Raw genomic sequence first — 17662 nt, forward strand, 5'->3', positions numbered from 1 at the left:
ATATATATATATATAAATGCATAATAAATGTATGCATAAAAATTTATAAATATATCTATCTAACAGATTATTTGGTGAAAATCTGATTTGAAAATTTGAAGAAAAAAAAATATTATATATATAATATTATTAATATATATAATTGAGTGTGTCTGTGTGTGTGTATATATATTTTACATATATTTTTATATGTTATATATATATATATATATATATATATATATATATATATATATATATATATATATATATATATATATATATATATATTATATATATGTTATACATATGGTATTACATATATTATATATAAAGACTCCCAAAAAAAGTCAGAACATTTATTTATGGAATTTATTTATTTATTTATATATATTCTATATATATTTTTATGTATCTATTTTTTATACTTTTATTTATTTATATATATATATATATATATATATATATATATATATTCTATATATATATATATATTCTATATATATTTATATATATTTTTATGTATCTATTTTTTTATACTTTTATATATATATATATATATATATATATATATATATATATATATATATATATATATATATATATGTGTGTGTGTGTGTGTGTATGTATATGTATATACGTAAAAATGTATATAAAATATATACAAAAAATTATAAAAACTAAATATATTGATCATCTTACAGAAAATTTGAAGGGAAAAAAAAAAAATATATATATATAATTGATTTGAAAATTTGAAAGGAAAATATATATATATATATATTAGTGTTTTGAAGGTTTGAATGGTCAGTATTCTTTTAGTGCTCTATGAATTTTGTTTTTATTGTGAAGACATTGATGAATATTTGAAGTTTATATGAAACTCGTGTTCTGACTTTCTGCCATTGTGTATTTTAGAGATTCACTGATGCAATTGTTAGAAATATATTTAACACTGTATTGTGTGAAAAAATTTGTGAAGCGAATCACAGAATTCATATTAAGCTTTAGTGTTTCTGCAGTTCATGTGCAAGATATATGGAATATATGGATTAAAATATCCATCTTTAATTTAAAGGACAAAGTAAATCTCTTTTATTCAGGATTTTTGAAACTTTGTCAAATGGAAAATTGCATCCAATAAGATTTTAACGAATTATCTCAACCATTTTGCTATTATTTTTACAATGTGCAAATACTGATAAACATATGAAGACTTTAAAGGTTGTCCAGCGGCTTCATCACTGTAACTTCATGAAGAAAACACACACTGATGATTCTGAAACTATTCGTTTCATGATGACCTAAATACTTACTAATCTTTACAGATGTTTGTTCACTCAGAAATCATTCATTTTCTATTATTTTATTCATGTATTTTTATTTGTTTATTTTAAAAGCGGAAATACAAAACAAAATACAAGGCTAATCACATCTGGATGTTAAATTCATTTATTTTATATGACTTATTTTTGAGCTATCATTATTTGATCATATATATATATATATATATATATATATACACACTACCGTTCAAAAGTTTGGGATTTTTGAAAGAGTCTCTTCTGCTCGCCAAGGCTGATTTTATTTGATCAAAAATACATAAAATTGTGAAATATACAATACAATATAAAATAACATTTTTCTGTGTGAATATATAGTAAAATGTAATTTATTTCTGATCAAACTTGAATTTTCAGCATCATTACTCCAGTCTTCAGTGTCACATGATCCTTCAGAAATCATAATATGATGATTTGATGCTCAAGAAACATTTATTGTGTACAATATTTTAGAATAGAAAGTTCAAAAGAACAGCATTTATGTGAAATAAAATCTTTTTTAACATTCTGAATGTTTTTACTGTCACTTTTGATCGATTTAATGCATACTTGCTGAATAAAAGTATTAATTTCTCTTATTTCTTTTCAAAAAAAAAAAAAATTCTTACTGACCCCAAGCTTTTGAATGGTATTGTATAATGTTACAAAAAATTTGTAATTCACATAAATGTTGTTCTTTTGAACTTTCTATTCATCAAAGAATCATGAAAAAATGTCTGTTTTAAACATTAATAATAATCATAAATGTTTCTTGAGCATCAAATCATCATATTAGAATGATTTCTGAAGGATCATGTGACACTGAAGACTGGAGTAATGATGCTGAAAATTCAGCTTTGATCACAGAAATAAATTATATTTTACTTTATTATATTCACATAGAAATCAGTTGTTTTACATTAAAATAATATTTCACTATTTTTACTGTATTTTTGATCATATAAATGCAGCCTTGGTGAGCAGAAGAGACCTCTTTTAAAAACATTAAAAATGTTTCTGATCCCAAACTTTTGAACGGTAGTGTGTGATATATATACATATATATACATACACACATACACTATATATATGTATATATACATACACACACACACACACACACATATAAATGTATAAAATTCATACATAAAAACTTAAAAAAATATATATATATCTATCTAACAGATTATTGGTGAAAATCTGATTTTAAAATTTGGAGACAATATACTCTGACAGTCTTCAAAAGCATCTTAAGCTACAGTTCTGCTCATAACCCTATCAGAATATGCAAACAAAAATTTATTTTAACAAAATAAGAGGGATCTGGGATCATAAAAATTGTTATTTTATTTAGTATTTAGTACACACTCCAAAGGCAAAATGACTGAATTTATACAAATTACCCTATTCAAAAATGTGAATACACCTGATGAAACTACAGCTGTTTTCATGTTTCTGATCATTTGTTTAGGTAATTGCAACTTCTTTTATCTCACAATTCTGATTTTTTTTTTTTTCTCGCAATTCTGAGCAATAATGTCCAATTATAAGGGGAAAAAGTGATGTTTTTCTTAAAATTTAACTTTATAACTCGCAATTGTGTTTATATCATGCAATTCTGATTTTATAACTCACAATTGTGATTTTAAATCACACACTTGTGAGCAAAAAGTCAGTTTTTTTATTTATTATAGTATTTAGGAAACGAGCTTCTATAGAACACAATGCATTAAGAGCAGGGCTGAAAACTTTTGAACAGGATAATTTTTTATATTTTGTTTAAAGATCATATTTTTTTCTTTTAGTACTGCCCTTCGGAAAACAAAATAAGTACACTTTCTTCCCGTTTTTTTGCTCTTAATGCATCATGTTTTGCCTTCTTGAGCATCAGTATTTTTCTTTTTACTGCATTTTTTCCTTCAAGAAATATTGTGAGAAAACTGATGTTGTCTAAAATACATTTTAGAAGTAACCTGAATATATTTGACCAGTCTAAATCAAATCAAACATTACATATAATATTTGTTTTAAATCATGATTTTACCTTCTGGTGAGTGAAGGATGGGTTTGGTTAGTCCAGCATGGGTTAATACTCAGTTCTTGAGTCAGTTCAGCTCTTTTGAGCGGGTTTGAGGGGTTTGACATTTAGGAAACACACCCTCGTTCCTCATGGGAGGATCTCAGGACAGATAGAAACTATAGAAAATATATCATTAATTGTCCTCACAGTTTGCTGCACTGTAAGTTACACTTCTAGTCTGTTTACTGTCAGTCACTCTTGCTGGTTTTCTCCATATCACATCATATAAGTGTCATTCAAAAGCTTTCATTCTGTGAAAACACCCTCCTTTTTTGGGATATCAATGCAGGATTTGGCTTACAAAGTGGATTTAATTTTAACTTTGGTTATGCAATCTTGTTCACTCACTGAAACGGTGTAAATCATGAGGGGTTGAGTGCGTAGTGTGCACTGGATAGGGCGTACGATGAGCCTGGAAGGGTCTAAATGGAGTAAGTTGAGGTTCAGAGGGAGCGTGAGAGAGTCTGCAGGAACGGGACAGTCCCGTGAACGATTTTAACCCCTGGGTAACAGAGTGTGTCTGATGTTTGACAGTTACATCAACTAACACCTACTGGAGGTCACCGGAGATCAACGTCTCAAGACTTCTCGTGTCATGCTTGAATGACACACAAAATGGCGGTTTATAGTAAATGGCGTCTGTATACGTTGGGTTCGTATGGATATACGTCACGCCGTGATGGCGGAGCTCTATAAACCGTTACAGTCTGTCTGACGCGTGATAAAAGTGTTTAATGCTCGTTTTATTGAGCAGTTCTATGCACAGTTTTTCTTTTCTTACATTATGAACACATTTTACAGGTTTTTAGTGGGAATCAGACTATAAATATGTCATTCTGCTCGAGACATTATAACATCTCTGTCTCAAACACATCTGAAATCTGAGAAACATGAAGAATATGTGCTTGTGTGTGTGTGTGTGTGTGTGTGTGTGTGTGTGTGTGTGTGTGTGTGTGTGTGTGTGTGTGTGTGTGTGTGTGTGTGTGTGTGTGTGTGTGTGTGTGGGTGTGTGTGTGTGAGTGTGTGTGTGTGTGAGTGTGTGTGTGTGGGTGTGTGTGTGTGAGTGTGTGTGTGTGTGAGTGTGTGTGTGTGTGTGTGTGTGTGTGTGTGTGTGTGTGTGTGTGTGTGTGTGTGTGTGTGTGTGTGTGTGTGTGTGTGTGTGCTTTTGTTTATATTACATTGTGGGGACCAAATGTCCCCATGATGTAATATAAACCTGAGTTCACCTACATCGTGGGGACCAGCCAGCGGTCCCCACAATGTAAATGGGTTTATAAATCATATAGAATGAGTTTTTGTGAAAAAGTAAAAGTTTGCACAGTTTCCTGTGAGGGTTAGGTTTAGGGGTAGGGGCAGGGTAGGGGGATAGAATGTACAGTTTGTTCAGTGTAAAATGCATTGAAGTCTATGGAAAGTCCCCACAATTCACAAAAACAAACATGTGTGTGTGTGTGTGTGTGTGTGTGTGTACTCTAAAAAATGCTGGGTTGTTTCAACCCAAATTTGGGTCAAATATGGACAAACCCAACCATTGGGTTAAATTTTTAAATGTATAATATATATATATATATTGCTGTTCTCTATTCATTTTGACAATTTTCCCAGATTTCCCAACTTTTCCTCTCTTTTTGTTCAGTTTGCTGTAGGGAAAGAATTTTGAATGTTGTTTTACATATTCCTTTTCATTTTATACATAAAATTTATTCTGTAAAGTTCATCTTTTATGTCATATCTATCTATCTATCTATCTATCTATCTATCTATCTATCTATCTATCTATCTATCTATATATATATATATATATATATATATATATGTATATATATAATAGGGTTGGGGTTTTCCATATTTGAGGTTTGGGTTGTAAAATATATATATATATATATACACACTTAAAAAATGCTGGGTTGTTTCAACCCAAGTTTGGGTCAAAAATAGACAAACCCAACCATTGGGTTAAATTTTTAAATGCATTTTTGTTTGTCCATGTTTGACCCAAATTTGGGTTGAAACAACCCAGCATTTTTTTAGAGTGTATATATATATATATATATATATATAATATTGTATTGCTGTTCTCTATTCAATTTGACACTATTTTCCATGATTTTTCCTCTCTTTTTGTACAGTTTGCTGTCGGGAAAGAATTTTGAATGTTGTTTTACATATTCCTTTTCATTACATACATAATATCTATTCTGTAAAGTTCATCTTTTATGTCATATACTGTGTTATTGTGGACTTTTTATTTTACTTTTAAATTATATTTGCATTTTTTATATTTTATATTTAATCAACTTTACAATTCATAGTTAATATTTTCAAATATTCTGCTGTATTAAGTGTATAGTTTACAGTGATATCAATAAAGCAGTTTTTGAACTGTGAGTGTTTCCGTCGGACATGTTTAGACAGATATTGTCTGTTTTGTGGATATCATCCCTGTCTCCGGTTCATCCTGTTGGGAATTTAGTAAGCGTCTCCTGTGTGTCAGTCATCGCAGATCATCATGTGTTTATTGCCCTGAAAACACCCGAATCTCACAAGCTTTGCAATTATGACTAATTATCATTCTGGTAAAACTGTCAAAAATTCAACTGACCTTCTTCATTTAGTCTATACGTGATGACTTCCAGACAAACAAAGGTTGAATAAAGACACAGCTCTGCTGTTATTTTAAGTCAGCGTGATGCTCTTTAGTGTTTTTAAGGCATTCAGCAGGAGTATTGATCCCTAAACGGCCCATAATGCTCTTCTCCGCTGCTCAGAGGAAAGACTTTGTGGCAAATTAGTAGCAGTTTGTCTCCAGTGACCTGAAAAAGAGCCTTTAAGACCCTCTATTGTCAGAGGAGGAAAAGAGTCTTACACCTTCATAAAGACACACAGAAACACACTGACCATCCTACACTTCTAATGATCAATTAATTACTTCATATGGGTTATAGATTGAGATCTAAATCCCAATATGATGTAGATGTTTCGCTGAGAAACGCCTTGATTTTGACCTTATTCTCTTATCATCTGTTCTTCAAGACGGTGCAAATGTTGAGTTTGATCTCGTGAAAGTGTTGCTGCATTCCTAAAAGTGTGGCAGATTTCATTACAAACCTGTTCTGACGAGTCTGAATTAAAATACTGCACTTTTTTAAGATTTACACTATTTAATTAATACAGTCTAAGAAATGCCGGGTTAAAAACAAACCAACTGGGTTGAAACTGGACAGCGATTGGGTTAAATGTTTTATTTAACTCAACTATTGTTTAATAATGACTGTATTTCTTGCTTAAAATGAACAAAAAATATGTTGAAAATGAAGTTTTATGAATAATAATTAAACAAACATTTATTTAATTGCTTATTAATAATGTTTACTTTTTGATTATTATTGTTTCCTCTAGTAATTATGTGTCTGATTTTTTAATTTCCAACATACTTTGAGTTCATTTTAAGCCAGAAATATAGTACATTTTAAACAATAGTTGAGTTAAATAAAACTACCCAGCAGGTTGGGTCAAACATTTAACCCAACCACTGGGTTAAAACAACCCAATCGCTGGGTTTATCCATTTTCAACCCAACTTGGGGTGTTTTTAACCAGCATTTTTTAATAACTGATTAAGGATTTTTAAATTATTCGATTAAAATACGTAATTTTACAATTAATTAAATTGCTTAAATCTAAAAAAAATGGATCTTTGAGTGTGAGCGCGAGAGATTTTGTCGTCGAGTTTAAAATACGGAGGGAAAATAAATAAACAATGTTTTATTTAATTCAATTCTGAGTACTTTGGTTCTCCATAAAAAACAGAAAATATTTTTTTTATCTTTTTTATTATTTTATTTCATTTAGTAGTCAACATTTGAAGTGGATCAAAACGTTTCATCAAAGCTGTCCTAAAACCTTCTTTTTTGGACAACTTTGATTATTTGATTAACGTTTTTGATCCCCTTAAAATGTTGATATAATATATATATATATATATATATATATATATATATATATATATATATATATATATATATATATATATATATATATATATATTAGCCTGTTGCATGTAAGACCTAAACAGTGTTTTTTCATTGAAAAAAAAACCTTCTTTTTTTTTTTTTTTTTTTTTTTGCCTTTTTTGTCAGTAAAATTGATTTAAGTTATCATGTTTCTTCCTTTGATGGTTATTTATTACCTGTTTTGTATTATATTATTATATTTCTATCGAGGTAATTAAATCGGGTCTTGACGAAATTTGAACAGTAAAAAAGAAAAAGTTTTCTATAAGCTTCGTTTGGCTCTGAATCAGAAGTTTCGTAAAGTTTTTATTTTAAATAATTCATTTAAACCTATGCCTTCCTAACTAAAAGAAACGATTTTAACACGTCAAAAGAAAGCAGTCCATTTTTAGCAGCAGTAAAGGCGTTATTTGGTGTAATATGTAAATAAAGACATGAACAGGCCTTTGTCCGTCAGTCCCTCCCTCTGAGCGCTGCTGAAGGAGTCTGGAGTTACTGAGAGCTTCTCCTCACACACACGTGGAGCTGCACCAACATCTGCACAGTAAGTTTGCCCTTTATTTATTTCTATTGGCTCACGATGACGCGATCAACTCATTTTGCTCGTTATATCTCACTTTTTTCCTCGCACTTTTATGAGTTAGGCCCATCAACACAACATCAGTTCGTGCATTTTAGATTTTCTTCCTATTGTTCGATGGTGCTGTAGTTTTAGGCTACTTTATAAATGAATTGGTTATTATTATGCTTATGAAAAGTCATGCAACTTTAACATTTAGCCTATAATTGTGCTTGAATTTGCATAAATCTGCTGTTAAGCATGTAAAATGTCATATATATAGATGAACCCTTCTCGTCTGAGATGCATGAGGACCATCAGCTCTGTGTTTCAGCATCGCATGCATGACATAAATGCATTTAAATCGGTATATTAAATAATAATAATATAGGAGAAGCTAATGCATTAGAGCTGGTGAGTGTCTGTGCAGCATCATGACTGGAAATGACGCGCTTTACATTCATACAGAAATATTTCAATACTTTATTTCTTTGTTCTGAACTGAAGTTCAGGCAAAATATACAAGAGAGAAAAGAAAAAAACGACAAACTAGTACATTAGATGAGCATGACGACTAAAGGTGCAGAACTATAAATCACATGTAGATTCAAACTAAAGGGAAATAAACAATCAATCACATTTCTGATAAACGCCTGTTTTCACAGAGTTTAAATAATGGCTTCAGAGCGAATCAGTATGCAGGGATGACGTCATATTCCCCCCCAAAAAAGCATTAATGATCTGTCTTTGGTGATGAACCAGGCAAAACTCGACTGTTGTGTGTGTGAATATGGGACAGACCCAGACTGCCCCTGTCGTGTCATCACAGAACAGTATTTTCTGACATATATAAACTCATCCACACTCAGTTCATTAATCCAGTGCTTTAATTCAGTAGCTTCGCTTTACTTTAGTGTCTGGACACAGGCCCACACATAAAACATTGCATATAGACTCATAGTTACCCTATTCCAGGTTTGCACAGCTAATAATAATAATAATAATAATGTTGAATTGTCAGAACGCACACCTGAGTCAGTCCGAACGCTCAACCCTGATTTAAGATATTAAGGCGCATTCACAGTTTGGGACATTAAACTTTAAATAAAAAAGGAATTAGTCATACTAAACGAATAATATGTGCCAGACATCTAATCATAACAATATCCCACAAAAAAAAAAACAAAAAAAAAAAAACATTTGAATAAATACAAATCCATCATTCACAAAGAAATACTATAAATAATACTTTCTTCTTTTTTTTTTTTAGAAAAAAAAGAAAAACAAACACGTACAGTTATTGCCTTTGGCATAACATTACACTACCATGATCTTAAATAGACAAAAAAATTAAATCCAGACAGACGCGCAAAGCGCGAGGTTTTCTAGGAAAGTTTGGAGAGGACGCGCGCGACGCTCAGCTCAGGAAAGAATTGGGCGCGACGCGTTTGTGTTGAGACAGGAGTCCGCTGGAAAGTGGCGATGTGAAGGACGGCAAACTAGTTCTTAGGGAATCCGAGAGAAGCGGGGACGGAGAGCTGGAGATGCCGTAACCCGGCGCGCTCGCCAGAGACTGCGGCTGCTGCGCGCCCGGCACGAAGTATCCATTGTGCCCTGAGAGTAATCCAGCAGCGGACGGCGGAGACACTCCGTACCCGTTGATACTCCCGCTAGAGGCTCCCAGAATCTGGCGAGACATATCCCCGTTCCCGAGCGGCTCGACGCCCGGGAGTAAAGATCCGTACGCGTGTCCTTGGTTTAGAAATCCGTGCGCGGAGCCGTTATAGTGCGAGTGGTGCAGGGGTAAGAACGGAGACAGCTGCCAGTAGAGCGGGTTGCTCGGGCGTTCGCCCAGTCCGAGTCCGAGGGGCGCGAAGCGGAGGCCCCTTTTCATCACCAGCTTGCCCCGCGAGGTCGCCGAGCGCCGCCGGAGCTTTCCGGTGGTCCCGCCGATGAACACGTCATCGCTGGAGGGGTCGAGCATCCAGTAGTTCCCTTTACCCGGATCGTCGTAGTGCCGCGGAACCTTCACGAAGCACTTATTGAGGCTCAGATTGTGCCGGATGGAGTTCTGCCAGCCCTGCTTGTGCTCCCGGTAGTACGGGAAGTTCTTCATGATGAACTCGTAGATGCCGTTGAGCGTGAGCCGCTTCTCGGGACTCTGCCGTATGGCCATCATGATGAGCGCGTTGTAGCTGAACGGAGGCTTGTCGAATTTCTTTCCCTTTTTGGACGGCTGCTCGGGCTCCTCCGCGTCGCGTTGCGCGGGGTCCGTCTCGAGCGCTTCTGGGGGCTTGTCTAAGTCCGGTGCCGGGCGGCTATCCTCCGTGCCCGCGCTGTCAAACTTCGATGGGAGTAACAGGCTCTTGATGCTGAACGATGTCGACTTCTGCACCATGGTCGGCTCACTCTGATCTCCCATGCCGGGGGATGAAACGCGCAAAAGCCCCGTTTTCGTACTTTAAAACGCAGGAGGTCAGGCGCGCAATGATGGTGACATCGCATGCATGACTCGCGGACTCGAGAAATTGGTGATTACTCTTACATCGTACGGGAGGGAGGAGGAGCTCTGCGGGTGCTGGTGGCTGGGACAGTGTCAGTCGAGCCGCGCTCACTCCATCATAATGCGCGGAGAGCCCCGCGCGCGCTGGAGTCTGGAGCGTCTCCTGTGCGTCACTGATCACGTAGCCTGAATAGGAGGGACGAGGAGTTGTTTACACGAAACGCACTGGAATAAAGTTTGAATGAGCCTAAACTAAAGTGCTCGTGGCCACTTCAGATTTGGCTTATAAATAATACAAACGTTATAAAACTGTCTGAGCCAATAAAATGTTGATCAGTCCGCGGATATTGATTATAAGAACGCCACAGTTCTGTGCGTAAAAGCGCGCGGCTGAACCAACGGCGCCTCTAGTGTCCGCGCGGGTCACAGATCCACTGCTGGAGAGCTGGACAAGTTCTGTTGACACTTTCGAGGTCTCATATATGACATTTTTTTAATTCACTGAAATCTTATTGTGATTCAGCGCGCTCATGTTTACGCGCGTCATAAACGGCTGTTTACTTGTTGTCTTTCGTTGATCAGTCTGTCTGATTTTTTGCACATTTTGAATTGGAATAATCTATATCTCAAATATCTTAAATTTCGCACATTTTGCATTCTGAAACACGTTTTTCCACTCGCGCTTGTTCTAACACCTCTCGCATTTATTGAGATTAAATTGTTATATATCAGATTAAATTATGGTTATTGTTTTCTCATCTGAAGGCTGTTTTGATCATATTAATGTGTCGAATATGATTTGTGTGAGATGTAAATGATTATTTTGATACGCAGAACATGATTTTTTATTATTAAAGAAACGTCAAATGTGTATGAAACATGTTAAAATAACATTTAACAAGAAATAGGTCAAAAAAGAAAAGCAAAAGAATAACATTTCAATGTATTTTTATTTAATGTTATATATAAATTCATGTTTTTTCGTGTGTAGGTCAACATATATTTTATATCCTTAAAACAAGCATCACTACAGTACAGTATTCCCGTATCACCGTAGCAATTTTATAAATAACTAATAAAAAATATATATAATTGTTAAATTTATTGAATCTATATTTTGCAACGCAAATAATAAATCATGTTTTGTGTTGTCCATTGACTTTTTAAATAATATTAATAATAATAATAAAGCTTCATCGAGCTATAACAGACGCGGCTGTGTCACGTAGGCTAAATTAATGTCTTATTACTTATAATAAATTAGTATTACTATAAAAAAACAACAGGATGTTGTTTGATGGAATTACAGTTTTTATATATATATTTTCAACGTCAAATTATAGTTTATTTTCAACATAATGAAAGCCGTTCCATTTCGGTCAGGTTTATTTTTCTCTGTTGTATCAGAGCTTTTCATTTCAAATAATTACACAAAACTGCTATAAATATAATACAAAATATAGAAACAAACAGTTTTTGCCATCAATATGAGCGATAAACGAGCGCAGAGCTGATGAAGGCCTACAGGTGATGGGTTTCCTCTAAAATACTCTTTTATATTTCCCTTTTTGCACCTCAGATGTAGAATCCATCCTGTAATGAGTTAAATAATTATGCGCGTTAATTGGCAAAAATATATATATATATATATTTGTATGATTTAAAGACATTTTGAAGAGATGTTTTGAAAAAAACAAAACAAAAAAATAAATAAAAGATGGGGTTTTAGTTGGCCACACTTCACGTTTTACTGTCCAGCTATGCAAAATTGCTTCACAAAATAAAATAAAATAATTAATTATCATTTGAGGTCAAAAACAAGGTCAGTCATGCCAGAATGAGTCATCTGCAGTGACCGTTCATTGTTTCATATACAGCTGAGTTCATGACCGACATTGTTCACATACATGAAGAAGCACCCCCAACACACACACATATAGGCTATGCGTCTATATATGGCTCTATCTCGCCTCATTTGAAACTGTTTGCCAAAATGTTTAATGCCAAACCTGCAGCAAACACACATGAAGAGATGAAAATGATGCGCAAAAGGTTCAGCGAAAGGTCACAGTCTCCTCACAGCTCAGTGAAGGGGTTCTTCAGGGTGAAGGCTCTCTGCGGGACTGTCCTGGATTTGAGTCATTTCTTACTGGTTTACCATCATTCAACAGTGCCTTTACAAAACATACACTCTAAAAAAAATACTGGATTGTTCAACCCAAATTTGGGTCAAAAAATGGAAAATTTTTATTTATTTTTTTAATTTAATTTTTAACCCAACGGTTGGGTTTGTCCATATTTGACCCAAATTTGGGTTGAAACAACCCAGTAGTTACTTACTGACATTAATTTTAAACGTGTTTGTTTACTGCAGGGTTTATTTTCTGTATAGACACAAACATCACACACAGCGGGGCATGTTGTCATTTGCCACGACATATCGTTCGAAACCGTTGCGAATATTTTGTTTTGAAACAGTGATTCGGAGCGCGTCTGCCACATCACGTGATTTAATTTCGCGCGTTTCGAAATTTGGTTGTTCACGCTGATCTCGATCATTTTAATGGCATATTTGTATAACAAATAAAAGGAAAAGTAGTAGTTGATTGCTGCTTTTTGGCCTGATAAGCGTCAATACAAGTCCTAAAAATAATAAAATAGCCTACCACATAGCCTATTATTAGACAGAAACGTAATAGCCTATTTAATGATGTCTGATTTGTATGTTATATTTTCAATGATACATTTGCGAGTGGATTTTTATTTATTTATTTGCATATTTGAATACACCGCCTTTTTAGAATGTTGTCATTTTCCACGACATGTTCGAAACATTATTTAGTGAGTGTTCGAATCGAAACAGTTGCGAATCTTTTGTTTTGAAGCAGTGATTCAGAGCGCGTCTGCCAAAATCACGTGATTTAATTCCGTGTGTTACGAAATGTATTGTTCACGCTGATCTCGATCATTTTTATAACGTAGACATTTTAATACCACATTTGTATACCAAAAAAAAAAAAAGAAAAGTAGTAGTTGATTGTCTCTTTTTGGCCTGATAAGCGTCAATAAAAACATAAAACAAGTCCTAAAAAAAATAAAATAGCCTAAAAAACATAAAACAAGTCCTAAAAGTAATAAAATAGCCTACCATAGGCTATAGCATATTATACAGAAACATAATATTTAATGATATTTGATTTGTAGGTTACATTTTCAATGGAACATTTGCGAGCGGATTTTGTATTTATTTATTTGCATATTTGAATACACTGCCATTTTTATTATATTTTAAACATTGTTCAGTGAGTGTTCGAATCGAATCTTTTGTTTTGAAGCAGTGATTCAGAGCGCGTCTGCCAAAATCACGTGATTTAATTTCGCGTGTCACGAAATGTATTGTTCACGCTGATCTCGATCATTTTTATAACGTAGACATTTTAATGGCACATTTGCATACCAAAAAAAAAAGAAAAGAAAGAAAAGTAGTAGTTGATTGTCTCTTTTTGGCTTGATAAGCGTCCATAAAAATAATAAAATAACACATAGCCTATTATACAGAAACGTAATGTTTAATTATATCTGATTTGTAGGTTACATTCTCAATTAAACATTCGCGAGTGGATTTTTAAGAAGTGATTGATTTATTGATTTGCATAGGCCTACTTGGGCTGTTTTCATTGCATGTACACCGTTTTGACCAGCAGGTGTCGCGTTTCAAATCAAATGAATCATTTTGCGAATCAGTTTGATTCTGAGTTTCTTAGGACTGTTTTCCCATCGTCTTTAAGTTGCTTTTTTAAATTATTTTGTAGGCTATGTAACCCATAGCAACACAACACAATAAGCGACACAAAGATTTCAATAGGCCCTAAGATGTAAAACACAAACAGAATCCCTCGAAACATCAAAGCATGACACACATAACTACTAATAATAATCAACAGCAGTTATGTGAATAAAACCCAGTAAACAATGACTGTATAATTTATTCATGCTGCAGTGCATGTTGGGAATTCACAAACCCTTAACAATCACTAACATTGTTCAATATAAAGCTCTTTGTCCATGTGACTGTGAGGGGTTGAATTATTGAATGGAATTTTAGGACCTACTATCTGTGATGTGATATGCAATACTGAGCTCGTCACCATCACTAAATTATCAGTAATATTTTTATAATATAGCTACATTTTTGCCTTCATATAGGCTGTATTTATATGCATTTCTTTTTCTTCTTGAACTAGTTTCATTTGTTTGCGGATGGCTTGATATTTTCATGCTGTCACAAAGGCTGCTGATATTGCCATATCTAATGTAATGATGTTTTTAGGGTGACTTAAGTGTCTAAATACTTTTTGGTGCAGCTGTACCTTATGTAAGAGCACAACACTGCCAAATCTGACAGTCCTGATGGAGGGAAAAGCATAAAACAAAACAGAAAAACTATGTGGCACTTTAGAAGTGGATAAACCACACAGAGATTAAACCAACAACAATCAGAGAAAAATTTAGGGGCACAAACACCCTCTGAAATGATATTGTGTTAATTAAGCGTCGGTCATCACTAGAATCACAGTTTCCTTATTTACACGAGTGCAATTAGTCGTTGTTGTTGATGAAGTGTGTAAGAGAGTTTATTGAGCTGGATCTGAGTAAACCTCACCTTATTTAATGGTTTAGGTCAGGGTTTGGATTAGTCTATGATTAGCTTTATTATTTTAGCTTTTTTTGTGTTTGTGTGTGTTTATATGCCGTCAATGTTGTCAGTCTGAGCTCTAGGATTATGGGTCCTCTCTATCAGGCATTACTGGCTCAGAACAAATCAACAAATGGTGTGTGTGTGTGTGTGTGTGTGTGTGTTTGCAGACAGTTACTCCTCAATCAGCTGATTGGATGGTTGGATGGTTGTGGTTTGCTGGTGGATTGGTGGATCTCATGTGAGTGACAGGTTGCCCCGCCCTCATCATCATGCTGCAAGAAGGAGGAGAAGATATTCTGATTCAATATTATGAGGAAAATGAATTTAAAACTATGATGTGAACGGATAGCCGAAATCATTTAGATTTAAAAACACAATCCATTTTACTTTCATGGTCACTTTAAATGAGAAGGAAATATCAGCACATTTTAACTGTTTTAAGGCCCATTCACGATAACTATATTGCGTCCACACCAACGAACTATAACGGTCTGTTTATAGAGGCTATGCACGTGACCTCACCGTCGACCGTTAAGACTGCGGTCACGCCCACTGAGTGACAGCATTAGTTTTCAGCCGCGAAAAACACACAAAACACATTCAAAACGGGAAAAAGCTTTGCGATTAACTGTACATACATATCTGACACAAAATCTGAGGTATATTTTTACAGACTGCTGAAAGCTACAGAAATATGTCGCTGCAATTCACAGAAACAGCTGGACTCCAGGTGAAGAAACATGTTTTGCAGTTATCATTTTGTGTCAAAATGTTGGATTTTGAGGTAAAATCATACCCTATATGTTGTATTGTTATATATTGTGTTGAGAATTCATCAATTAAACATTTACCATCTTATATTCTGCATAATGGGTGTTTTTAAATAAACACTGATAAAAATATACAAGTTTTAGGGATGGACAATATGACGATATATAACTTAGCCTACTCGGATTTAGACCTACCTATATTGTAGGTATATAAAATATTCACAGGCAGATTTGCTTTATGTGTTTCCCCGGCGTCGAAATCAGGCACATATAAATGTCAGGAACCACGATTCCTGGCTGCATGTCAATATCCATGGATTAAGTTTCTTTGGCATGTCATAAGGAACACTTTCGAGCCCAACCTTTAGTGTAATCGTTTGTTCTACTCGCATTTTCTCAGTTTCCCCTATTAAATCCAGTCATGCAGCAGCTTCTTTTGCCACTCAGTCCAGCTGAGGGAGCGCGTTCCGGCGGGAAAGTGATGCTACCCTCTAAACTCACGCGCTGCGGTTTCAAAATCAAACATGTTTTTGCTGTTCTTGTTGCATGTACACGACTTTAACCAGCAGATGTCCTCAGCATGCTATGTTTGGAGTGTAAAATGAGCTAATCTAACAGTGAATTTAGCTGACGAGGCATATAGTGGAATAAAAACAATGTCTAGTAGTCTTTTTCTCTGCAACGTCAACAGAGCTAGGGTAATGTTAGCGAAACTAGCGTTAACACTGCTTCAGGAAGCTTTGGAGCCTTATGAATCAGCGGTTCGGATCGCGTGTCAAACTGCTGAAATCACGTGACTTTTGCACTCCGAACAGCTGATTCATAACGCTCTGAAACTTCCTGAAGCAGTGTTTTGAAATCGGCCATCACTATATAAGTCATTATTTTGTTTTTTTTTGGTGCACCAAAAATATTCTTGTGGCTTTATAATATTAATATTGAACCACTGTACTCACATGAACTGATTTAAATATGTTTTTAGTACATTAATGGATCTTGAGAGAGGAAATGTCATTGCTCCCTATGCAGGCCTCACAGAGCCATTGGATTTCAACAAAAATATCTTAATTTGTGTTCTGAAGATTAACGAAGGTCTTACCGGTGTGGAACGACATGAGGGTGAGTAATAAATGACATTTTCATTTTTGAAAATGGGTGAACTAACCCTTTAACTAATGTTTAACTAGAACCTTATTGTAAAATGTTACTAACATTCCCATAATGCTTAAAAAAAAAAAGTCTCAAGCATCATGGTTGACCTTTGAGATTGTGATTGCATGGAACATCTGATCCCTGATCATCAGATGTGTGAAAACACGGCAAGAACATTTAACCTGTGCTGTTTTGGGTCGAAGGTCTCTGTCAAATCCAAATGTGATTTATTTTTTGAAAGGATTTGTCTGTTTAAAGCCTTGTATGCAAATTCCATCTCTAATAAAATGCTTGTGCATTCACAAATCTAAATGTTTTTGAATTCACATTGTATCTAATCTCTGATGGTCGGGCTTGTTTTTCAATCATAAACATACTAGATTACAGAGGAAAACTGGCTAAGAATATTAAAATCATATCAGGATGTGAGAGGAAAATTGTGTTGGCACATTTCTGAAGCTCATTATTTGTGGTTATTGATGTAATCTGGTCTAGAAGAAATCATTCTAGAAGGAGACAAAATAATTTGATGATTTTACATGCAAAAAAGGTATTACCATAGTATTGTGGTACAATCATGGTACTG

General features: G+C 34.4%; 2 protein-coding genes across 3 annotated transcripts in view; one reads left to right on the top strand and one right to left on the bottom strand.

The window, feature by feature from the left end:
- Positions 1–8516: 8516 nt before the first annotated feature.
- foxg1b (forkhead box G1b) lies at positions 8517–11008 on the bottom strand. Its single transcript, XM_067387048.1, has one exon. The coding sequence runs from the start codon at positions 10372–10374 to the stop codon at positions 9370–9372; it is 1005 nt and encodes a 334-aa protein (XP_067243149.1). The 5' UTR covers positions 10375–11008; the 3' UTR covers positions 8517–9369.
- Positions 11009–14136: 3128 nt separating this feature from the next.
- acyp2 (acylphosphatase 2, muscle type) overlaps positions 14137–17662 on the top strand; it is a 13670-nt gene continuing 10144 nt past the window's right edge. Inside the window, exons 1-2 of one of the 2 annotated variants that reach the window (XM_067387050.1) lie at positions 15257–15884; positions 16954–17043. Coding sequence is in view for 1 of the 2 variants with exons in the window: in XM_067387049.1 (XP_067243150.1) it covers positions 14137–14159 (23 nt within the window). In the remaining variant the exon portion in view is untranslated. Of the gene's footprint in view, positions 14160–15256; positions 15885–16953; positions 17044–17662 lie in introns of those variants that run through there. The other variant, XM_067387049.1, reaches the window with a different exon arrangement.

This window comes from Chanodichthys erythropterus, chromosome 6, assembly GCF_024489055.1.
Source record: "Chanodichthys erythropterus isolate Z2021 chromosome 6, ASM2448905v1, whole genome shotgun sequence".
In the NCBI taxonomy this organism is placed as follows: Eukaryota; Metazoa; Chordata; class Actinopteri; order Cypriniformes; family Xenocyprididae; genus Chanodichthys; species Chanodichthys erythropterus.